Source organism: Candoia aspera, chromosome 3 (genome assembly GCF_035149785.1).
Source record: "Candoia aspera isolate rCanAsp1 chromosome 3, rCanAsp1.hap2, whole genome shotgun sequence".
NCBI classification, from domain to species: domain Eukaryota; kingdom Metazoa; phylum Chordata; class Lepidosauria; order Squamata; family Boidae; genus Candoia; species Candoia aspera.
In genome coordinates this window covers 116100243-116125490 of record NC_086155.1, presented here as the reverse complement: position 1 = coordinate 116125490, position 25248 = coordinate 116100243, and the positions used below count along the sequence as shown (strand labels likewise).

The following is a 25248-nucleotide window of genomic DNA, read 5'->3' as shown; positions in this document are numbered from 1 at the left end:
GGGGATGGCTGGCACCATAGCACCTCTTAGTGATTGTGTTCCATCACCACTTGGATTTTACATTTGTTTTTATGTATATTTTAATGGTAATTTTTAGGTGGTTATGTTTTTAGTGCTATTTTATTATAAACCACCCAGAGTCCCCCATTGGGGAAGATGGGTGGTGATATAAATTTAATAAATAATAATAATAATAATAATAATAATAATAATAATAATAATAATAATAATAATAATAATAATTTATGTTCAACACCAGCCCCCTTCATGCTAAAAATAGACCTGGATTTTCAAATCGAACAGGTGAAATGTTCAAAAGTCAAATTAAATATAAGAGAATAAACATTCTTGATGAGTTCTATAAAACATTCTGATCTCTAAGAGTATGCAAGGGGGAAAGTAAATTGTTCTTTCACATCCTGTTTCCTTATGTCCACCTTCCTTTTTTTCCTGTTGGGAGATTACATCTTCTACCATTTTTTCCATATTGGGCTTGTACTTTCTCTTCAGTTCAGTTCAATTTTATTACAGTCACTGACCAGTACAAGATACAATTCTATAAAGATGTACACATTAGCCTTAGCCTTAAAATATGAGCCATTTGATTTAAAATAATTTTAAATTTGAATTTACAAGTTCCAATTAAATGTTAAAATACATTTAGATCGCAATGTAAATGAGCCCCTTAATCAAATTTAAAAACAATCTTATTAATTTGCATTATCATGACTAATATTCTATCAAATATAAGTGTCTATAAAAATATGATATGTAAAATATTAAAAAGAGTAATAAAAATAATAAAATATCATATATAAAATGTGATATATAGACCACAAAGTTATTACAAGGGGTACATTACTACATTTTTCCAATCATAATCTGACGTATCTTCATAGCAGCTGCACAGAAACTGGCTACTTGCGCCGTGACCGTTGGATGTTCGCCTATAAGTAACATTTGCATATAATCTATATCTTTCCATCTAGGGTATTTGTTGATCAAAGGTAATATTAATTTACTCCTGAGCTCTTTATAAAAAGGACAACGGGGAAGCACGTGGTCTGTGTTTCTATCTCTCCATTGTTACAAGGGCACCGCCTTGCAGCTATTGGGATTTTTTGTATCTGCCTTCCAGGACTGCAGAAGGGAGTACATGGCTTCGAGCTAGGGAGAAAGCTTTCCGCTGGCTAGGAATTTCAAGTCGAGAAAGGTAGTTAGCAGTACTGACAATATATTTATTATGCTCTGAAGATAGGAAATGAGGAGCCTTCTGTAAGTCCGTTTGTCTCTCTATGTCCTTTATCCTTTGCTTCAGGGTCAATTTTGCCTGTTCATAATCCATCCTAAGAATTAAATCTGTGGAAAATCCTAGCTTTGCAAGACTAAATTCAATATCCTTTAACCAAGAAGATTGGAAGTAATCTTGAAAAATGAGTGGCGCTAAACCTTGGGAATAATGCTTGAGTTTTAGCCAAAGGTTCAGGAAAGCTAGACGCACTCTTGCCTCAACTTTTATCATGCCAACTTCCAATTGAAGATGAGTGTTTGACACATATTTGGGCATTTGGAGTACTGCTCTAATAAATTTTGACTGCACTCTTTCCAAAGGTGTAATGCTTGAAGTTGGAGCACCAACACAGGACCCGTAAAGGAGCTGGGCTAATGTCTTCGCTTGGAAGAGCTTAAGAGCTGCTGGAATATAGTGTCCTCCTTTACTCCCAAAAAACTTTAGAATGGCATTGGCTGATTTTTGCCCAGAATCAGCTGCATAATCAGTGAGGTTTCCTAGATCCAGTGGCATGCACAACTACCCCTAGGTATTTGAAGCTAGACACTTGCTCTATTCTGTGCCCATTTATATGCCAGGAGCGAAGTTTCGGCCTTTTAGCAAAGGTCATTATCTTTGTTTTCTGATAATTTATTTCTAACTGATTATTAATACAATATTCGGCCAAGGATGTCAAAGCTCTCTTGAGACCTATAGGAGTCCTAGAAAGTATGACTGCATCGTCTGCATAAAGCAGCAGGGCAATACTTAGTCCCCTAATTTAGGAGGGTGAAAGTCCGGGTGACTTAGGCATCTTACCATATCATTAACGTAAAAGTTAAAAAGTAGGGGAGCCACTTTCTCTTCCTCTTTCACTCTTCTTTCTTGTTTTTATTCCATGACATTTTTTCCCAGGATCCATTCTTGATACAATAAAAAATGAATTATCCCAAATTCTGAATCTTGCATCATTTTTGTATCCTTCAACAATTTTTCAATCTTTCATCATAAATAAACAAATGTATATTCATTCCTTTGCCATGTGTCTGCACCTATTCACATACACTTATGTTTAAACCACATACTTTAAACAAGCTTCTTTCTCTAAGCGGATACCTATTAGTCACCAATCACCATCCTTATTCATTCTTAGGTCTCCAAGTGGGCCAATCACTTTTTCTGTACTCTCTCATCTCATTCCCAGCCATTTATATCATATATCAGAATAATTTTTCCCCAAATTGCATTCATTCAAAAGGTTGCACAAATTTTCCCAAAACTCATTCCATGTTCTTCCATTGTTACCATTCATTGGAGCATAACAAGCAACTACTACCAATCTGTAAATTCCTATTTTTATATGCACTCACAATAACTTAGATAACACCAGTTCATAATACACACTTACATTTTAGCCTTCATTCATAATTAAACTTATACCTTTCCTTCCCTGTTGGTATTCATCAATTCTGCTCCACAAATCAAACCACTTTATTTCAGATCTATTACATCCTTTTCATTTCTCTTAATTTCACAAACATAAATTTATCTATTTTTCTTTTATTCATTTCTTTCATTTATGCTCCTTCTCATTTACTTCTCTTACATTCCAGTCACAGTATTTTAGATGCCACAGATAGCCACCTCTTTGATCAAGACTTTGGTCAGTCAAAGCGTAGTAATATAGAGAAACTGTGGCATAGGTTATCAGCCTTAATCATACTGATGCCACATGCAGCATTCCCTTATTTAATTTAATTTTATTTAATTTTATTAAATTAATAATATTAATTTTATTTTATTAATTAATTAATATGATATGGCTGCCTTCTCCAAAAGACTCTGAGTGACCTACAAGATCCACAAAAACCAGTAAAACAGTTAAAACAATTAAAGCCCACAAAAACAGGCAGCCCAGACTGAAGCAGCTATAGACTACATAAAATAAAAAAATACAACAGAGGACCCACCAACAGATCACACCCATCTGGGAACACAGCCACATCTTGAGAACTTTCCAGAAACCCATGCAAGTGGGTGCCATTTGTATCTCTTTTAACAGTAAAAAGAGTTCTGGGCAGTTTGGGCATGTTTTGGACAATATACTGTAAGTACAACCAAAGGCTAATTTTACCACAAGCATTCTATTTATGTAAGCTAGGACTTCTAATCTAGGGACCACCTTACAAACCAACATACTGTCCACATTCCATGAGAAAGTGCATGCAGCATGAAAGTTTTGATACCTTTGAATCAGTCCAGTCCTTCCTTCACACTGATTAATAAACAACATGGCCAGAAGTGAAATATTTATTGTTCACGTTCTGAGGTTAAATCAGTGGGACATCCACCTCTATCTTATTCTAATAACATTATACTTAAATGTTTTTAGACCCACATATGAAGAACACTGATAAGTTGGCAAAGATCTGCCTGGAAGTATACAAGCAGCAGTCATGCAGAATTCTAGTTGGAATTAGAAAGTGTAGGCGGCCATATGGATAATCTATGGTACATAGATCCCAGAAGCCTGATATAATTTTGCAGATATATCACTTCTGAAGAAATTTAAGGTAGCCAGTGGGAAGCAGAAAGCCAGAACAAATGATCATCTGTAAGAGTTAAAGAGAGACAGACAGCATTGGCTGTCCTCTGACCCCAGTGTTTTGTAAAATGGGAGGTGGGGGGACACTCTCTGTGTTCATTTCCTCCTCTTTTTCTTTTATATACTTCAATCATGTCTCCCTTCAATCATCTGTTTTCCAAGCTGAACAGCCGCAGATAGTTTAGCCTTTTCATATAAGAAAGAAGTTCAGTCTCCTTGATCATTTGATTGCCCGCATCTGCATTTTTTCCTGCTTTATTACAGCCTTGTGCTGACCAGAACTGTACACACTATTCCAGATATAGACATACCATAAATTTATATGTTGGCCATTTTATTTTTAGTCTTCATTGAGCTGTTTACCATAACCCCAAGATCATTTTCCTAATTAGTTACAGAAAACTCAAAGCCATCAATGTATATATGAAGATGGGGGATGGAGGGTGCCCCAGCATCCTTTGCACATATTTGAATTGAATCACATTTCAAACTTTGTTGATCATCCAGTTTAAAGAGATCCTCTGGAGTTCTTTATAATCAGTTTTAGTTTTCACACACAGAATAGTTTAGTATCATCTGCACTCTTGGCTGGCTTGTTGCTTACTCTAAGTCAAGACAATTTATGGACAAGTTAAAAATCACTGAAGAGCTCTATTTCTCTCCCTCCACTGGGAAAATTGCCTATTTATTCCTACTCCTGTTAAAAAAAAACAGCTAACAATCAATAAAAGGATAGCTTCTCATATCCCATGATCACTAAATTTACTCAACAAACTTTGATTATAAACTTTGTCAAAGACCTTTTGTTTTCTCAGGGTTGTAAACCCAGCCACTTGTATGTCAGATCCATATCTCTTGGGAGGTGACATGCAGTTGAGTCCAAGCAATAGTGAATTCATGCTTGATGGAGAGGTGGTCCTGCCAGCCTTGAAAGAGGTGTTAATATGCTCCTGTTCAAAAAGCCATGTGCTGAAGCCCAACAGTCCTTGACAATTTCTTTTCAGTCTCCAATCAAGTGTTTGGTTGTCATACATAGTTTTCCAATGTTGGATTGTATACCCTTTTTGATATAAATAACAAGACTTTCAGCCATACACCCTTTTCCCTGTTCTTTCAGTAGAACTTATCTCCAAGAATAGCCATATCCCACAGATTGATTCTGTGTCAAGTTTCTGTTATACCTACTATATCTATGTTTCATGTTCATAACTAAGCATTCTAATAATCACATCTTGGTTCTAATTCTAATTCTATTATGTTAACATGGCCATTATCTTTACAAATATTGTTGGCATGAGCCTTTGTCATTGTATTATCATCTTCTTTCCATCCCCTGATTGTCCATGTATTAACCCAACATTGCTCTTATCTGTGTCAGCTCAGCACCTGTTGGATTTCCCCAGGGATTAGTTTAGAGACTGTTTTCCCACATTCTTAATGTTACACGCCAGCAACTGGTTCCATTTCATTCCAGCCTCTAACTTCCTGTCCAAAAAGTTCCCCAGTGCCCCAAAAATTTAGAGCTCTCCACTAGCATCACCATTTCATCCACACCCTAAGACCTCTGAATTCTCTTTGTCTATGTGGCCATGCAGTTCTAGAACATCACCATGGCAGAATTGTTTGATCTTGACTTTATCAAGGAAAACTGTTTTTTCTACAATGTGTCCCTAATTATAGTTCTGTTCGGATCAAAATTATCTAATCTATTTAATATTTAAAAATATTTATCCAAGGTATATGCTTGTCTGGAGGAGGAATATACAGTCATTCTGAAACTGCATTTTCCCCTTGACTAGCTAGAGGAATTACTATCCAGTTTGCAGGGAGCACTAAACAATGCAAGGACAATAATAGTGAAGATGGTTTTGGAGCCCCACAAAAATGTTGCTGACAGTCTGAGGATGAAGCCAGTGACTGTAGAAGTGTCATGACTGGTCTGTAGTTCCTTGGATCTTCTTTCTTCCTGTTTCTGAAGACAGGGACAATATTTCTATTCTACCAGTCATCTGGTATTTCAGTCTTTCTCCAGGATTTCTCAGAGATAATGGATAGAAGTCAGGAGCAAGCTCCTTACTTTAATACCTCTAGGTTGCAATGGAGATTTGAAGTATTCAAGGTTAGTTAATATCCCCTGACTTTGTATGTATGGAGCTGGAATCCTGTCCCTCCAAGTGGCTTTTTGTAATTGCCTGGCAGAATGCATGTCCTCTTTTCAGTGAAGTAAATCTGAGCCTAAATAAGAATAAAGTAGGTCTGCCTTGTAGCAGTAGTGGTAGTAGCAGTTATCTGTTAGTCTGTTGCTATGTTCACTGCACAGCTGACAGTGTTCTTTTCTACCAGACCCTCTTTCTACTTCCTATATGTATCCTTTTCGATTTTGAGATTTTCACACAATGCCCTAAACAGGGTTGGCTCAAATTATGTTTTCATCCTTTTCCCCATGTCATTTTCCCAGCCAATATTCTCCCCTGCGCAAGAGCTGCTTTGTCCTACAAGTCAAAATACCTACGTACCTATATGTTTTTGCCATTTAATAGGAAAAAGAAAAAGGGAGGCATACAATGGGAAAGGGCTGGGGAAAATAAGACTCCTTTATCCAGCAGCCTGCATTTGACCCAATTCAGATTGAGGGAAATGGGCAACTAGTCATATGTTCAAATTGCATTAATCTCTCTTACCACTTCCACTTCGACTTGTAACTACTATGAGTCCATTCTTTCCATGTATGCATTAAGTTATAATATGAAATCATCACATATACTGTAGATGGTTTCTTTTGTGGGTTATATTCATAATATCATCGATCACTGTTATGTGTTCAAGGCCACATATGGAGTCTGTGATCTGTAGATTTATTATGCAGGAATAGAATTTCAAACATAATTTGGGCACTTCTGAATGCTAACACTGTATGGCATAGCAGGCTTTGGAGTCTTCAATGTTGTGAAACCCAATTTGAATATTAATAATAGATTTTGATGAAAGGGAGCTTCTCAAATGTTAGTGACAGACCTATTACTGTATCATTTATATGCTCAATAGACAAGAAAACAAGAATAGTTGCTGCTGCTATGACGTTTTAATCAGGAAAACATACTTTGATGTTTTCCAGGCAACAGTACACTTTAAAAATGAACTCCACCACTAATCTGTCTACAGTTACTTTGTTGGGTTCTTGTTTTGGATCCCCCCATTTTTAAAAATATCTTTATTTTTAGGTGGAAAATTATTTTGGATCCCCCCCACTTCTGCCCTTTTAGCCACCCTGAACTCTGCCCCCCTGCCGTCCTGCTCTCTGCCGCTCCTGCCATGCATGGCTTCAGGACGAAGGCCTCCAGGTGCCTCATGAAGGGCCAGGTCAGGGACCCCTGGTCAGCAGCAGGAGGAAGAACACAGGAAAGGTAATCTGGGGAGGGGGGTGGAGTGCAGGGCAGCAGGGCAGTGGGGGCAGCAGGGGTGGTGGAGCACAGGGTGGTGGAGGTGGCAGAATGCAAGGCAGCTAAAGGGCAGAGATGGGGGGAGACAGGTAGGTGGGGGGAGCTGAAGCAGAGGCGAGCACAGCAGGACAGAAGGGTGAGGTCCTGGCCTAATGACTGCAACTGGGACTACCAAAACTGCCACTAATAAGTGGTGCGGTCACGTGATGTTTCGCCTATCACATCACTTCACAACAGAAATTCCGGTCCCAATCAGGGTCATTAAGCAAGGACTCCCTGTAGGATGTACTCAAGGCTGTTTGCCTCTTTCTTTGACCTTTGGTTGTTTCTTTTGAACCGTTTATAAATTGAGTTTATTTCTATATGTCTGTTGGCTAATTTGTCAGAGTGCCAGGCTTCTAGAAATTCTCTTGGATTCTTAGATGTGGCTTGATCTAAAATGGCTACAGTTTCCCAGTTAAAACTGTGGTTGAACTTGTCTGTGTGCTGTGAAATCAAAGAATTTTCATCATGGCTTCTGACTGCAATTAATGTTCATGGATGCATTATGCCAATCTTTTACCTAAAAATGCATACAGGTGGTCCTTAATTAGCCAGCACTCATTCTACAACCAAACTTATGACAGCATTGAAAGAGTGGTACTTACAACCAGTCCTCAAAGTTACAGCCATCGCAGTGTCATGTGATCATGTGGTTGCCATTTGCGGCCTTCTTTGCTGGCTTCCTACAAGCAAAGTCAATGGGGAAGCCGGCAGGAGATCATAAATGGCAACCACATGATGTCCTTAACAACGGCAATCAGAAGTGCCAGAATTTTCATCGCTAAGTGGCACAGTCACATGATTTGTGGTTTACGACTACATCACTTAGCGACCAAAATTCCAGTCCCAATTGCTGTCATTAACTGAGGACTACGGTGGCGCTGCGGGTTAAACCGCTGAGCTGCCGATCGGAAGGTCGGCGGTTCGAAACCGCGCGGCGGGGTGAGCTCCCGTTGCTCGTCCCAGCTCCTGCTCACCTAGCAGTTCGAAAACATGCAAATGTGAGTAGATCAATAGGTACCGCTTCAGCGGGAAGGTAACGGCGTTCCGAGTCGTCATGCTGGCCACATGACCTGGAAGTGTCTATGACAACGCCGGCTCTAAGGCTTAGAAACGGAGATGAGCACCGCCCCCTAGAGTCGGACACGACTGGACTTTACGTCAAGGGAAACCTTTACCTTTTACCTCTAGTGGTTTTCATAGTCCATACATTGTATGTTGTAGATGACTCCTGTTTTGTCTTCTTTAGCTTCTAGATGTTTGACTTTGCTTAGGACGCTTTGAAGGAGTTTATTGGTTTGTGGGCTACAGTGATGGCAAATGGTTGTAACCTGTCGGCAGTTTCTGAGATGCCTTTGGTGTATGAAAGAGCTGTTGTTAATGATGTTACCTAGTCTAGTAATGGGTCATCTGCAAAAAGAAAATCAAGCTTAGAGAGCCCAAAACCCAAGACTTCAACCTTGAGCTATATATATTCTCCACTACTGCATCTTTGAGCATGTGACAGTTCCGTGAGAGGCAAAGATTCCAGAAACTTGGGGGTTATTCAAATATACCAGCTAAGCTACAAACAAACTACAGTATATGATGCATCATGTAGGCTAGAGAGACTCAAATAGAGTACAATGTAATTAAGCATGTATTTGCAAACAGTCATTAAAATGCCCTCCAGAATTACAAATCCTTCTTTGTAATTAACTTCCTCATGGATGGCTATCTTGAGATCAACAACAAAGTTTCTAAGAAATTGAAGTGTCCTTTTCCTAAGCTTTGGATATTGTTATCCAAAGTTATCCTAAATGTCAGATTTATGTTTATTCTTTACTGATGTGAATTAACTTCACTATTCCATAACTTAATTTCCTCACATCATGCCTTGTAAAATTTTAAAATATAATTTAGTTAGGCAATAATACATTTATTAAATTTACATTAAAATGTTTTAAAACTTTCCTTCATGCTTCTTCTATCCTTTGAGGCCTAGTCAAAAGCAGATCCATTGACCTCTAAATAAATATACATTTAGTTTAATTTGGTACAAGACCAGCATAAGCCTCAGTAATAGACAATCCCACAAATAATCAGAGGTATGATCTAAAATAGGCAACAACCCTTTCTGACAATAATTTCTCATGTTAGTTCTTTGAAATGAGAAGTATTAGTTTAGTTAATAATCAGGACAAACTAACAGTTCTTTTAGAAAGCTTTATAATTTCAGCAAAGATAAACAACACAGCACAACAATACCAATAAATCTTTTTAGTGACATGAATCATTAACAGTGCAACACTGCAATGAGGATTTATAGAACCAATCTTGTTACCTTATCACAAATTCAGGAATCTGCTCTAAAGTTCAAATGTCAGCTGAAACCCTTGATCACAATGGTTTCATAATGTAAGACCGACAAATCTTCCATATAAAGAATTACCTTGGAACAATGGCATTTCTTGATAATAAAAGGTTATAAAATATGGCCCTGGTTGCTTTGCCCAGAAAATTGAAGACATAAGGAAAAATAACTTGATAGCTTTCTAGAGTGCAGATGATGGGTGAAAGTATAAATGCTTAGTGATCATTGTTTCCTTACTTAACTTTTCCCTCACTATTTTTAATATTGCTAATACAGTACACAGATAGTAAAACTGTTTTCAAGGCTTTACTAGTGGCATCACCTTCAATCCTAACCTACTGGCCACACTTCTGCCTAGAACTAGGTTGTTGTGATACAGTTTTGTATTACAGTACAATTATAATAAATTTAAAACAAAATAAGCATACGTACTGTATATATAAAAATGTGGGAGAATGTCACCCCTAAACCATAACTGTTAAAAAGGTATCAGCATAAGTTTTAAATTCTTCTTTAGATGTTTAAATGCCAATACTTTTAAGATTAGAGCTAAGATACAACTGATATTTTTTTTCCCTGCTGTGCCTGGACAAGCAGAATGTGTAGAAAGCCTAGAGCACAATCCTACCAGAGCTGTGGTTTTGCCTGTGCATGCAGAGCATGATGCCTGTCAAATGCACTCCAGACTTTTCTTCCCATGGTGCCTGGATAAGCAGACAAATGTGAGGTTTGGCTTTAGCTGCCAAGTATACAACGATTTGGTAACCAGTTCTCAGGAACCAGACTGGCCTGCCTAGATAACAACCCTGCACTGAATCCTCTTTCCTTCTTTGATGTAAATAGCAGCGCCCCCCCCCCCCCCCCCGTGGCATCTTGCTCTTGCATTGCGTTGCTGAATCAGACCTCCCTCCTAGCAATTTAGACTGGAAGCAGTTAATCCAACAAACTGATTGATAAGATTTCCTAGAAGGTTAAGCTGCACTAGAATTCCAGCAAGTGCTTTACTTTGAAATGAGACCCATACATATAGGCAGGCTAAAGCAACAACAGTCCCGCCCATTTTTTCCACGCTTTTTCAGTGCAAAGAGGAGGAGATTTGTCATTTTTGTGAAGGCAGAGCAGTTACTATCATTAACAGTGCAACTTTGCAATGAGGATTTATAGAACCAATCTTGTTACCTTATCACATTTTGGTAACTGCTGCTAGGCCTCTTCTTAGTGTGAGAAATTAGTCTCACAAGTTATTTTAACTGCTCCCGTTAAAGATCTTTACAAGTTAATAGGAAAAAAGGGGAATACAGCATGGCAATGTATCAGTACAATGTCTTGTTATATTCATTATTTTAAGGAAAATATTTGATTTTTTTTGTTACTTTTTCCATTTCTGCAATTTTTCAGAAAAAAATAGTTCTAGGGAAAAAAAGGCGTATTTTCTTAATTTTTCCACTTTTTGCCATCTTAAGTCAGAGTTAGCATTCAAGTCTGCCAAAGGTTTTGTTTCCTGTTTCTAAATCAGGACCAAACCCTGCATGTCTATTATTGACCTCAAAGTGGCCAATCTTGAGGAAAAGAAATATAAGACCAGTGTCATCACAAAAGCCAGTTTGGTCTAGTGGTTAAGGTGCTGGGCTAGAAACCAGGAGGCTGTGAGTTCTAGTCCCGCCTGAGGCATGACAGCCGCTGGGTGATCTTGGGCCAGTCACTCTCTGTCAGCCCCACCCACCTCACAGGGTTGCTGTTGTGGGGAAAACAGGAGGAGGAAGGAGTATTAGGTATGTTTGCCTCCTTGAGTTATTTATAAAAATAATAAAAGGCAGGATAAAAAATAAATTTAAAAAAAGAGACACTGGAAGATTTAACACTTCTCTTGATTCAACAAAGACAAAAGCTTCTTTTCACACTTAACCAGCTCATCAACGCAAGAATCTCTGTGTTACACAGAACTAATCCTTCTCTCACTCCCAACAGAAACTGATATACAGTATATTGTATATATAACATAATATTTTATTCTCTGGATGACATGCATCTGCTTAAAATGACTGTGCTCCATGAATATTTAAGCACCATTAAATAGATTTGTCTTTAAGGAGCCACAGCAGAACTCAGTCTTTTATTATTCTGAGTGTGAGTAATATGTTTGAAATAAAAACAAGAATATTCCAATGACTCAATGAACATTTTCATTTTAATTGTAAGTAGAGTATCCAAGTAAGTAGCATACAAATACTTGTCATAAATTGTAAAATAATAAATTGTGGAAAAGGGCAAGTTCAGCAGGATGTTGAGACAAATATCACCTGTGGGTTGGTTGGCTGGTGTTTTTTTTTAATGCCATAAGAAGAAAATAATTTTTCCCATGTAAGAAATTTAAGCAGCGCAAGTTTCTGTTGCAGGCAGAGGCATCCACGGAGAGAGGTCAAAAAAGTCAAATTGGTGGCCACAACCACACAGGTGACCCTTCCCCTTTTGTACATGCACGAAAAAGGGGTGGAGGTTCAATTGTGTGGCTGTGGCCACCAATTTGACTTTTTTGACAGCCCCCCCATGCCCTTGGGGTGCAGGGTAAGAAAAGGGCACCCGCTGACATCCTAGCTGGCACTAAAAAGGAACAGGCCACCTTTGGGAGCTGAATTTCTAAACGCTCTGCCTAGGAGGGAAATGTCTCCGATATTGCACAAAAATTGCTCAATGCCGCTTAAGAAAAATATCCTCTCAGATAAGGCGTAGTATTGGCAAAAGAGGAAATACTTCAAGAGAAAACTGTTCGAGACGTCCTCTGTTTTTCTTTCCCCTGAATTTCATGCTCGCCGGCCAACGGGCCGAAGAAACAGCCCTCCTCACCTTTCGCGTCAGATCGCCCGCTGAGGATCCGCAGCCCGGAGGGCGCTGCCTGGGCCGCGGCCAGTCCTTTCAGGCAGCCCGCGCTGGGCTCGAACCTGCCTGAGGAATGAGGAAGGGGCTCCTCGAGCTGCTGCCCTGGATAGCGGCCGCGACCCCCGCCCGCCTCCGGGAAAGTGGAAGGGCTCCTGCCGGCTGCAGACAAAGCGGGGCGGGCGGGTAGGCGCTGTTGTGCGGGGAGGGAGGGTATTTCTCAGAACACGCCAAGCCCCGCCGGTTCGCTGTTGCGCCTCCAAGCAGCCCCTGCCTCGGAAATACCTGGGAGGAATTACTAAGAGTCTCCGCCCCTAGCGCGACTCGTACCCGTCTGAGGCGCGCCTTGCAGGACGCGTCTCCCCGGCCGTGGAGCTGCTGCTCGCCTGTAGCGGAGGGGGCGGAAGTCGGCGACCCTGTACTGTATGAGGACCCAGAGAGTGGTTCTGGGGGTGCCTCGCCTGGCCTAACCTGCGCGGCTGCCCTTCCGCGCAGCTCCCGCCTCGGTCTCCGGAGGGCAGCCCGAGCCCCTTGGCCGATCTGTGGGCAGGCAGGGTTTCCTTAGGCGCCGGCTCTGGCCACCAGAGTCCCTGGCTTTGGAAGGGGCGGCAGCCAAGAGATACGGTTTTCTTCCGGCCTCCATGGGAGGGAGACTCATCTGCAAGGGAAAAAAAAATCAGATTGGTTTGGGAATGAACGAGGGTTCAAGCCAAAGAGACTTTTCCCGTTGCTTTGTTTTCTCGGACCGATCACACTCACATCCAGCCAGGAAAGTCCATCAAAATGAATGGGACTTGCCTGGAACAAACCCGCAAAGGGCTGGGTTGCAATTCCTTACTCACCATTCAATTCAATAGAGCCGGGTCACGTTTTCTTTCCCTGGAACTGGAGGACGCCCGCTGGTGTGTCCTCCCCAACAAAACGTGCTGGAAGACAGTATTCCCACCCCCTCCACGCCCCACAACATCCAGAAAAAAATCCCTAATTAACTCCTCGTTTTCCACAAGGAGCCTCCGAGATGTATCTTCAAAGCATTTGGAAAATCTGCTGAAAATAAGTTTATTCGTTTTCCCACATTAAAATACTGATAAATTCAGGACTTTGGTTTCTTGTATCCAGTACAAGAAAGCAACAAGAGGAAGATGAAATTTAAGTGCCGGTGGAAAATAGGTCTCCAAATTCTCCGGTGAGCTGCAGCAGGAGAGAGTGCTTGAAGGCTCTAGAAGGCCTTTCCAAAACGCACCCTGTTAACGATGCTTAATTTCTTTCTAGCGGAAATGAACCCTCAGTCTGACCAGAAGGAAGCCACCAGGGCAGTGCTGTCACTAGTGAGGGAAGAGCACTCTCCATTTTTCTCAAGGGCATGTTTGGAGTCACTGAAATGAGAAATCAGGAAGGAAGGTGATGAGCTCTGATCCCTGTTAGGCCTTTGGACCCTAAGTGGAAGAAATGGATGCTCCCAAAGAACGAAGAAAATTCATGATTGCCCACTTGTGACTTCTTTAATTACTAAAAGGCACAAAAAAATTCTTTTTCAACTCTGCAACTAGGCATTTAATAGCTGCAGCCCCCGCAATCTTAATAGAGGAAACTTTGGCCAAACTAATGGGGCTAATTTCTGAGTAAGAATGGATAGAGCATAGAAATGTGGAAAAAAATGTGCACTTGAATTTGAAAATATTTTATTTGAATAATAAATAATTATACAGTTAAAACAGTTCTATTGAAGCATTCTATAAATAGCTAACAGTTAAGAAAATAATGTGTGTAGAAAAGAGATTGCATCTAAAAGTAAGCTGAGCTGTTTGAGAGCTCTCCAAGCAAGAATAAAAGAGTTGCAGTTGTACCTTTATTCTAGATATAAAAGTTAAATCCCTTTCAACAGATTTGTTTTTTTAAAAAAGAAGGAAATAGTGCAATCCCATGTATGCTTACCTAGAAATGAGCCCCACAGATTTCAGTAGGACTTATTCCCAGGGAAGTGAGTTTGGGACTGCAGCGTTTAAAAGCACAGTGAAATGGTAAGAGAAAGGCAAAGCACATCAAAAATGATATCAACACCATGATTAATAAATAACCAATAAATAACAATTGCGCATAAATCAACATATACACAGAGTGTCAACAAATCTCTCTAGTTCGAAAAAGAAAAAAAAACAAAGGTTGGCATTGTATAATATTAAGGCAGCGTCTACAACATTTTTTCAACAACAATAAAGTCAAGGCAATTGTGGCTATACTAACCAAAGTTATATCTTTAAGCAGTTTGATTTTGTTCACATACAAAATAAAATTTAAGGAAACCAACCAACCAACCAACCAGCAACAGCAAAAAGGTAAAGCCAGATCCCAGCAGTTCACAAGCCATAATAAAGCTAATCAAGTAGGTAAATGTTCAGTTCATAGCCTGTGAAATGTAAAGGCATCCATCATCATTCCTTAAGATTCACTTGGGGCAGCGGGAGAGGGAGAGAAGGGAACCATTTCCATTAGGATAGCTCGACCCTTGGAACTTGCAGCAGCTCCGGGGTGCAAGGGAAAGGGGTGGGGGCTGCTCCAGAGGGAGCGCCCTCCGAGCGGCAGAAGTAGAAAGAGGCCTTAAACACCAGCATCACATGGATGCGCAGCGGCTGGGGAGAGTGGGGAGGAGAGAGCCCTACGAAACAGCAGCAGCAGCAGCAGCTGGAAATCGCTGGTTGGCCAGCTGACCCCGGCCGGACTCCCGCAGGAAAGGCGCTAGGGGTCTGCAAAGTCTAGTAGTCCTAGGCCACTCCTCAGGTCGGGCGGGCGGCCGGGGCGGGGCGGGGCGGCGCTGGTGCTGGGGGCAAGGCACAGCAGGACTCCCTCTAGCAGGCTGGGCGCACGGGCACCTGGAGCAAGATGACCTGCCGGTTCTCCGACGGATGGCATTTGTTGATGTGTCGGGTGAGGCCTGGCGAGCTATAAAACGTCGCTGGGCAGTATTTGCAGGGGAAGGCCTGGGCGGCGTGGAGGACGCGGAGGTGTCGCTCCTGACCGCTCTTACTGGGAAAGGTCTCCCCGCACACTGGACACAGGTGGCACTCCCCGGACAAGCTCAGCGGGCTGTGGCCGGCCGCCGCCTCTTCCAGACAGGCCTCAGGAGGCGGGCGAGCCTGGGGCAAGCCGTCGAGGGGCTCGTGGTGGAGCGGCAGGTGCTTGCGCAAGGCGCTCTGGCGTCTGAAGCGCTTGGCACAGCGCGGACAGGTGAATTCCTCGGCTCCGGCGGCCTCCGGTTCTCCGCTGCTGCCGCCGCCGCCACCGCTCCCGGGACTCGGCGTATCCCGTTCGCTGCTGCTGCCGCCGCCGCCGCCTCCACCCCCTCCCTTGGCAGGCTCCTCCGGAACAGGCTTGGCCTTGGCGGAGGGGCCGTTGACTGGCCGAGGCTTGTGCCATCGGCGATGCGAGGCCAGGTTGGCCGGACAGCTGAAGAGCTTGTCGCACTCCGGACAGCGGTACTCGACGCGCACGATCCGCGAGCACTTGTGCTGAGCCAGCGCCAGCGGGTCCGGGTAGCGCTCCTTGCACAGTTGGCAGATGAATTCGCCCAGCGGCTGCGCGCTTCCCGGCCGAAGCCCCGCGGCCGAGCCCGGCTGCTGCTGCTGCTGCTGCTGCGGTTGCTGCGTGCCTAGCGCGGGCTCCGGCGGCCCTTCTTTGATCCGCAGCCCCAGCACCGGCGACGTAGTCACCTCGTCCTCGAAGTGCAACTTGCGGGCCGCCTTGGCCTTCCTGCCCTGAGATCGCTTCGCTGCTCCCGGGCTCGGCCCGTGGCTGCGCTGAGGGGCGGGCGGCGGGCCAGTAGCGATGGCGGCGGCGGCGGCGGCCGCCACTGCCCAAAGCTTGAGCTCTCCTCCAGGGCCTAAGAGTAAAGGCTCCGGCGCCGGAAAGGACTCGGCCGAGACGGGCGAGGCAAGGTGGAGGCTGCGCTCCTCGCTCACCGCCCGCGCCGGACTATGCAGCGGCGCCGGCGAGGAGGGGCCCTCGGGCGTCCCAAACTGCGGCACCGCGGGCGCAGGCAGAAGCGCCGCTTCAGCGGATTCCGAGGCAGAAGCCGCGCTGGGGAACTGAAGGGCGGGAAAAGGTGGGGGAACCAAGAGCTGCACCGGATCGCCTCCTTCCAGCGCAGCGGCCGGGTAGCAGGAGCAGCGCGTCCTGTAAGAGGTGGGCGTAGGTCTGCGACTCCTCTTCACCAAAAAGCCCCGGGGCATCCTCGGACAGCTCCGGGAGGTGCCAAGGCGTCTGCTGCTGGTGATGCTGCTGCCTCAGTCTCTGAGCGGCAACCGCGGTTCCAGCATAAAGCGGGCTTTTCCTTCGGCCAGCCCGTCCTCCCGCCGTCAGCCGAGTCAGGAGAGAGAGAGAGAAGAGAGGCGGAGGCCTCGCCTCGCCTCCTCACTCCGCACGCCCGGTCTGTGCTGCGGCTGACTCCCCGGGCGTCCCCGTCAGCGCGCCACCGCCGCCACCGCCGCCTCTCGGTGATGTTGCCCCCCCAGTCGCCCAGCCTCGCCGCCCGCTTTTTAAGGGGGGAGGACAGCATTGTTCTGGCCTCCTGCTCCTCCCCGGAGCCAATCAGCGCTTCCCGCGGCTGCTCCATTGGCTTTGAGGCAGAAAGGGGGCAGGCGCCCGCCGAGAGAGTGGCTGAGCTAGGTAGAGCGCAGCAGATGTACCTGAGGGGTTCGGCGCTTCTCTTTTCTTTTTGTCTTCCCTCCCCCTCCTTTCCCTTTCTTAGGCCTTCCCTTCCCCCCTCCCCTCCTTGTCCCCCCAAAAGGCACACGCCCAGCTCCGCCTCCTTTCACGGTCTGCTGCTTTTCTATGGGAAGGCGCACGTGCCTCCCTTTTGTGTCTTTTCTCCAGGCGGGGCACAAGAGCTGCCAAATCGAAATATCCATCAGCATGACAATAAGGGATGGGGAGAACGAGTGTGTTGGCAGTTGGGGGGAGAGAACTGCCCACACCTCCGGGAGCAAAATAGCAACAAAAGAGAAGAATGAGTCGAAATATGTCGAGGAGAGGGCAAAATGTAGACGGGAGAAGAGGAGGGAGCCGGGAACGGTGCAGAGCAAGAGAAGGACGCCAATTGTTTAAAAGCCCTCCGGGGCCAGGAAAATCCTGAGGAAAGGAAAGGCTGTAGAAATCGTAGGGCGCGCGAGCTTCTAGTGGCGGAGCAGAAGCAGCCCAGCGCCACACTTGGAGGGTTGCGGGGGGGGGAGCGGGGGGAGGACAAGGCGACGCGCACAAGCCCGGCCGAGCCGCCAGACGCTTGTTGTCTCCGCAAAGGCAAAGGCTTCTCGCGGCGAAGAGCTTTGTCCGCAGAAAGCACTGCGGCTGCGCTGGCGCTTTTGGGAAAAAAAAGCCCACCCCTCTCGCCCCTCCCGCAACCCTCTTCCCTGCTGCCCAGCTTAATGCTGTACGGGCCTACTCGGGAGTAAACCATTTCAGTGGGATTGTGGCGTTTTTAGTCTAGCTGGCCAAATCGGGGGTGGGGGAGCGAAATCTCTGGCGCTCGCGGGCGATTTCCTTTGCCAGTTCTAGCCCGGGCGAAGAACCGCAAGCAGAGGACTGCAACCACTTGCCGGCCAACCGGGGAGACCTGTGGCTCTTTCAGACCTCAAAGCTGTGCGCTGTGGCGCTGACGTTCGGCAAGGAGCCGCTGTCTGTCCTGGGGGTGCGCATGTCACTGCTGCTTCAGCTGTTTACCCCGTTCAAGCATTAATATATCTACAAATGCGTAACGGCCATACTGAGCAGAGCGGAATGAGCTGTTGTGCGATGACCCGATGAGACATTTTGATATAGAATTGGGCTGTAAATATTGAATACGGGTAACATCTTGGGCCTAAAAGCATCCTGCACAAAGAGGCTTTTATTTGCTTTTCTAATGCCAGAGACCACCCGGGAGGGAAGAAGGGCTCCGTCTGTTCCAGCTGTCTTCGGATCCTAGTGAGGGACAGGATCCGACTCCCAAATCTCTGCAGCAAGGCCAAGTCAGGACCCAGCGGCTTTCTAGATCAACAGCGACTGTGCAGCCCCGCGGCTTACATTCCCCTCCTCGCCAGCGCTCTACCTGGCTGCGGAAGCAAAGACCCCTTCTTCCCTAACCTTGCAATCAGAGTCTCTGAGGGCCACCCCAAGCAACACCCTGAGGGCCTGTCCCGTCCCGTCCCATCACGTCTGCTGCGTCTGGGCTCTTCTGCCTTCTGACTGCCAGGTTCGGAATTCTAAATCCTGACCGCTTCGCCATCCTGCAAAGTGTAAATTAAGCAGAATTCTTTGGAAACCGAGTACGTTTATTTCGGCTTCCTGTCGGTAGGTAGGGTTGTTTCCTTCCACCTTCTGGGCTTGATCCGTTCTCCTGCGCAACCTTCGAGAAGAAGCTGAGCTGCATTTCAAAAGGGGCAGAGAATCGCCCCCTCCTCCTCAAAGCACCAGATGGTTCAAAACCGAATTCATTCGGTTTAAGTGGGCTGATGGTGGGTCGCCATTCTGATACAGACTCTTTAAAGTTGATGAAGGCGCCCTTGGCGGCTCGGGAAGGGAGCGAGAGAAAAGACGGGGCCGGAGGGGGCTCATGCATTTTAATCCAGTGCGGGCATTTTGCTGTTTGACATCTGATGCTAAATCAAGGGGTCTAATCAAGTAGCCAAAGCGGGAGAGAGAGAAAGGGTCTGTCTGCCCAAGGAGGTCTTCCTGTGTCTCCCCCGCCACCTTTGTCAAGGAAATTAACCTCTGGGTATTGAAAGGGAACCGCGGCCAATCTGGAGCAGCAAGAGGCGCGTGCTGCTGGGGGCCCGCCACGGGAGGGTGGGTGGATTGGGGGAGCGACTGGAGAGACTCCGTGCTAAGCCTCCCTCAGTTGACGCGCAAACCTTTAAGCACTACTGGCCAGTCCGGATCTTCGGGCGCTGGGAGGCCTTAGGAACAAGGAGACGAAGTTTCTCCCCCAAGTTCGAACGCTTGGCTCGTAAAAAAGGCCAACCGGTGCAGCGTAATCGGGGAAAAAAGAGGGGAGCCGGAGGAGAATCGCCGCGCGTTCCCACCCGCCTTCCCGGCGCTGGCTCGCCCCCTGCAAGTCGTCCTTCGAGGGCTTTCCTGGGCAGCATTCGAGGCCCGGAGCGTTTTGCTGCCTGCTGTGAAGTTAGCAAGAACATGGATTTGTTCAGGGCCGATGATGGCGCTAGGCCGAAGAGAAAGAGATAAAACAGAGCAACCTAACCGGGTACTTCCCGCTATAGATGATCTCTCCCTCTATCTCTCGCCAGTCCGCAACCCCAATAAACAGTAGCAGAATGGTCGGAAAGTCTCCCTCAGCTCCACGCAGGTCGATTTTCCAACCTTTCCCCACAACTTCGAAGGGTGATGCTTGTGGTCAAGCATCGTTGAGATGAAGGGATTCGTTTTCGCAGACCTTGCCTCCACAGAACGGACCCTTTTATTCACTTAAAGCTGGTAAAAGAGTGGAGAATGAATGAGAAATAACTTTCGGCTCTTCTTTAATTGTATAGCAGAAAAAAGCTTTGAATTCAGAGTCTCTATATGAAACCCAAGTGTTATCAACATTCAGTATTGTGATCTGTAATTTGGGTAGAGACTCCTTGTATTCTCTCAACTGCTCTTTGTAGTGACTCTAACACATCTCCCCCCCACACACACCACTAATATAAATGTAATTAGTCTCTTAATTTAGATTTAGGAAACTTTCCAAACGCTGGGGATAAAGACATTCGAGACTGTAATTTGTCCCGTTTATAATTTTATCCCTATACTATACTCTCCTCACTACATTTCAGATGCATTTAAAACACAAAACAAAACTTCCAGGTTCTTATTTTAATTTCTAAACAAATCGCTCAGGACGCAAAAGTTGTAAGAGGTTTCCTAATAGTATATTTATATAAATAAAATAAACTCTTGGTTATACTTAGGATTCCGCCCCCCCGCCCCCCGCTTTATTTTCTGCTCAGTTATCCGGCGCCACATGAAAGTAAACGTGAAACCTCTTTGGTTTAAGATCGCCCACAATAAAGGTATTTGAAAAGAACACTCTAAACTAATTTTTGCAATGAGAAGGAGAAATCTCGCAAGTACCATCTTTCAAAGCAGGTGCAAGGAGCAGGAATTATGCGCAACCAGCCAGGGAGAAGCCACTTTCTCTCATTTTTGCAAGCAAGCATCTTAGGATGCGTGGCAGCCAGAGTCCTTTCTCCACTTGCACCTAACCCTTGCGAACTGATCCCCCTGAGTGAGGTGACAGGCTTTAACTCAGCTGTACCGTTGTTAAAAGTCGTCTTTCTCCCTTACCATGACCAAGTCGACCAAAGCTCCACCCGTTACATCAGAGGCGGAGTCAGGTGACCAGCAGCCAATGGGGTCACAAAGGTGCTTATTGGCCATTTCAGGCTAATAGGGCACGCCCTCTTTCCCCTGGTCCCTATTCGGTCTTGCCTGCCACCATTCTGCTGCTGTCTCCCTAAGAAACTGGTCACAGCAGCACATGAAATGCAACTACCTGCCAGGGTCTGAAGTAGAAAAACAGTGAAATGGTATAATAGAATACTGTAACAGGTTGAAATAACATAAAACTGACATGATGGTACCTGGCCCCCCTCTCCATGCCTCCCAAACAGCCCAGAGGAATCCGTAAGTGGGCATTTGTTGCCTATATTTATAAAAAAGGGAAGGGGTGTGTGTGTGTAATACAACTGCTGCTTTTGACTCAGCTCTTTTGTGATTTAGTGGTTTTTTAAACTTTATTCATCTTGGAACAATCAGAATGGAGCAGAAAAGGTAGGGGCATCATAAGGAAGGTAGAGATAATGAGGAGCGTCCTGCATCCGGACCCACCCCGTTTATGCTGCAGAGTGGCTGTTTTTCCTGCTGGACAGTGTTATACTGAAAGAGGGGGCAGAAAATTCAGAGGTCTTAACCAATAGCCTTGCCTCTCCTGTGCTGCTCATGAAGGACAGCACCACTCAGCGATGAGTCAGAAGATCGGCAGTAGGAGCAGAAGATGGATCAGCAGTAGGGACAGCAATTTTTTCTGCAGATTAAGACAGGTGGAATAGCATCAACAGTGAGGAATGCCTCTAATGCAGGCAGAGATGTTTGTAGTAGAGATTAGGAAAAGAGATGTCGCACTTCACAAATTATTTACTTATGGAGTGGAATGCTGTGATTTTCTAAGGATTCTGAGGCTCTGACAGAGGGTGAAAAATTGTGTTTCCTGCCCCATTCCAGTCAAACACAGAGCCCCCCAAATATCTGTCATACAAGGAGTAAACCCCACTAGTGACTTATGACATCTTCTAGCTCATCCAATCTTTGTTGGATGACAGTGCAGCAATCAGGCTTCATAGTGCTATGATGGAAAAATAATGCTAAAGATGTTGGGAAATGGGAAAATGGGTGGTGCAGCATTTCCAGTGCTGTGTATACCTGATTAACAAAGAGTAGAATCCACCACAAATAAGTTCTAATGGGAACTACTAAATTCTGTTGTATCTCTCCCACTCAAAGAAATGGGAGCAAGGCATTTCTAAATCAATTTACCTGAAAATTAAGCTTCATTTGAACTCAGTCAGCCTTAAACAAACTTGTATAGGATTGTACCATGAAGTGCCCTAAGCTTGGCTTGAATTGTGATTCAATCACTATCTCATTAATGGAAAATTTACACTGCAAACCAAGACTTAAAAGAAATACTGGTTGGCTGGATTCACACAGCACAATCGGCACTAAACCAGATTAACTAAATGCAATTAGCTCTGTTTATAACACAATCTATGCTCCAACAACCAAAATATATTATAGCTTAATATGATACAGTAGTCCAGATCACCCAACATACTTAAGATAATGACTGCATTCCCTGCAATATACTGAACAACAAACTATCCAACCCCATTTCAGCCTGGTTTAGTGTGCTGTGTGAACCTAGATATTATTAAATGAGTCACTGGCAACTTTTAGCTAAATTGCTTACTTGTTTGTTATTTAAATGGGGATGGGGAGGATTAACCAGAATAAGCTAGTTTCAGTACTTGGGATCTGTAAAGCAGAAACAGAAAAGACTGTGTCTCTGAGCATATACAAGGATTTGTGCCATCTGAAGGTTTTCCCTCAATCACCAAGGCAACCCCTTTGAAGGGTACAGAGTGGACTAGGCTTTTCTCTCCCATCCCTTACACAAATTTCTCCTTACTAGCATCAGATGCTTTTTAAAAAGCATATTTGCACAAATCATACTTCTTGCAAAATTAGATCATGTGTAGGCATTCAATGGGTCTTTTAAGAAGCCAAGGCTCCAAGTCTCTTTCCAGAATTATTGGCATTTTTAAGGCATAAAGTAGGCTCCTGGCTCTCATTTGTAGAAATACCAGGAGATCAGACTGGCAGTATTTGATCCAAATGCTCAGTAAGACATAAATCTGGTCCGTTATGCTTGCCTCCCAGCATTCTGGCCAACTGGCATTGCTGACAAATAGGAGTCAAAATATTATTTGATACCATCATGTCCTTTCCAACATAGGAGGCTATATATGTTTGGGTCTTTGGCATTCTCTCTCAATTTGCCCTATTTGTCTACCCTTGCTCCATCCTTCTTAGTGTACGCTCAGGATCTGCACCCTATAAGCTGTCTAGCTAAGGATCCCTGTGGCCTGGCTGTGGTCCTACTGCAACAGACTTTATGATCACTTCCCATCCAAACGGGAAGAGAAGTGTTTAGTTTTGCAGAAGATAAGCATTCCAGCAGCATAACAAGCACAGCTATCAACAAAAAGCCAGTCAAAGGGCCCCACTGCTTTGCCTGGTATCCTTGAGGTCACAGGGTTTCACTGACATAGCCTGTATTAATCTTTCTTTTGACTTGCAAGACCCCCCACCCCATCAACAAGGTTGCAAAGGAGGGGTACCTTGTTCTGAAAGCAAATGTTGCCTAGGCTCTCCGTGGCCACAAAAAGAAGCTATGATGTGACTAGAGAATTAAGGACTAGGGTTGTACCAGATTGCACCATGCTCAGGTTGACCTTGAGGCTTAGGTCCAGATTTCTTTGGCACTGGTTTGTAGCAGAAACATTAAACATAACTAAAACAGCTCTGGAGTGTGGTACAAAAATTAAATGGGATAGACCAGAATTCTCCATCATATCACAAATGCCTCTGCCACCTCGTCCTCCCTCTCCTCCCTAATGAGAATAGACAAAGCATGGGTAATTTATGGCCTTTTGATCCTTTCTTCCCTTGAAGAAAGGATTCCCTTACATCAGCACCAGAATGTCCTAGCATCTCCTATGTTCTGTCCTAGCATACTGACCTTATCTTGTTTCCAGCATCAGATATATGTGAGTGTTTTATGACATCATCACTGTGTTGATACATCAGTAATGAGGACAGAGTGGAATTACCACAATGCCGGTTGGCGAAATCACTAGTAAAGAAGTGGTCAAGGCATCAGGCTAGAAACTGGGAGACCATGAGTTCTAGTCCCACCTTAGGCACAAAGCCAGTTGGGTGACTTTGGGCCAGTCACTCTCTCTCAGCCCCTAGGAAGGAAGCAATAGCAAACTACTTCTGAAAAACTTTGTCAAGAAAACTGCAGGGACTTGTCCAGGCAGATAAAAAAAAATGTACAAGACGAAGGAGCTTGAAAAATGAAAAAGATTTCCTGCACATAAGCTAATATTCAGCACGTGACTGAAGCTGAGCCTGGTGATCACTTGATAGGAAGGCACTTAGTAGGGTTAAAAATAAAGTAGCAGTTTTATTTGAGTTAGTCTTCCATTTAAGTCAAGGGAAATGTTCTTTCAGTGTGAAACGCTGGTACAGGATCAATCTAGCTCTGGATGCTAAATATTCCCACTGTGCCTGGTTTGTAAGAAGCCCAACCTAGATAGGATTTTCATGTTGCTAGTTGCTTTAAAATACAGTGCAAATCATTGCTAATGACTAGTCTGTCTCTAGGATGTTCCAGACAGCTGAGTTAAACCGCTCTCCATCAGTCCTTGAGGAACAGAAAAGTATGCTGGCATAAATTGTGCTTCCTCCTGTTGCCAGACCCTGTTCTGCCACAGTAATGAGTTTGGCAAATGGTGCTCTCCTTACTCATTATTGTAGCCCAAGTTAAGGATTCCCTGGCTTTGTTTCCCCTTCGACCAAGACCCACCTGCTGGGTGGAAAGACATCCACTATTCTAAATATGGGTGCAGAGCGAGTCGAATTTAAAGCAGATACTTAGAACAGCAGGTTTAGCTATCTGAAAAGTTGCCTAATGAGTGGCAGGCGGCAAAGTGGGAGGGTGCTCTCCCTACCCTCCTTACAACTGCTTTTACAGGTCTGTTGCCTGCCAGTTGGGCTACTGTGCTTTAGTCTAATTACAGTGAATCCTCGAAATCGAAGGAGTCATTATCTTGTTAGTTACACTTAATATTTGTATTACGTGCGCTAAAAAAAAAAGGCAGCATCCATGTAGAGTGAGCGAAGCGGTCTTCCGCCAGTATCTCGGCTCTGGAGAGAAACCCTGCGGTGCAGACCCCGGGTGCGCCGACTGACGCACGGCAGCACCGCGCAGCGTAGATTTGGAAGGCCGCCGGTCGCCCTCCCATTGATCCGAGCAGCCTTCCGCATCTTTTCTCTCCGCCGCCGCCGCCCTGCT

General features: G+C 44.8%; 1 protein-coding gene across 1 annotated transcript; it reads right to left on the bottom strand.

Annotated features, from left to right (window-relative positions):
- Positions 1-15404: 15404 nt before the first annotated feature.
- Positions 15405-17008, bottom strand: INSM1 (INSM transcriptional repressor 1). The gene has a single exon (XM_063300187.1). It carries the CDS (start codon positions 16808-16810, stop codon positions 15431-15433), a length of 1380 nt encoding a protein of 459 aa, XP_063156257.1. The 5' UTR covers positions 16811-17008; the 3' UTR covers positions 15405-15430.
- Between the last annotated feature and the right edge of the window lie 8240 nt (positions 17009-25248).

Bases quoted from the DNA above. Each gene is read 5' to 3' on its own strand.
- INSM1 (XM_063300187.1), bottom strand. From the start codon at position 16,810: ATGCCCCGGGGCTTTTTGGTGAAGAGGAGTCGCAGACCTACGCCCACC.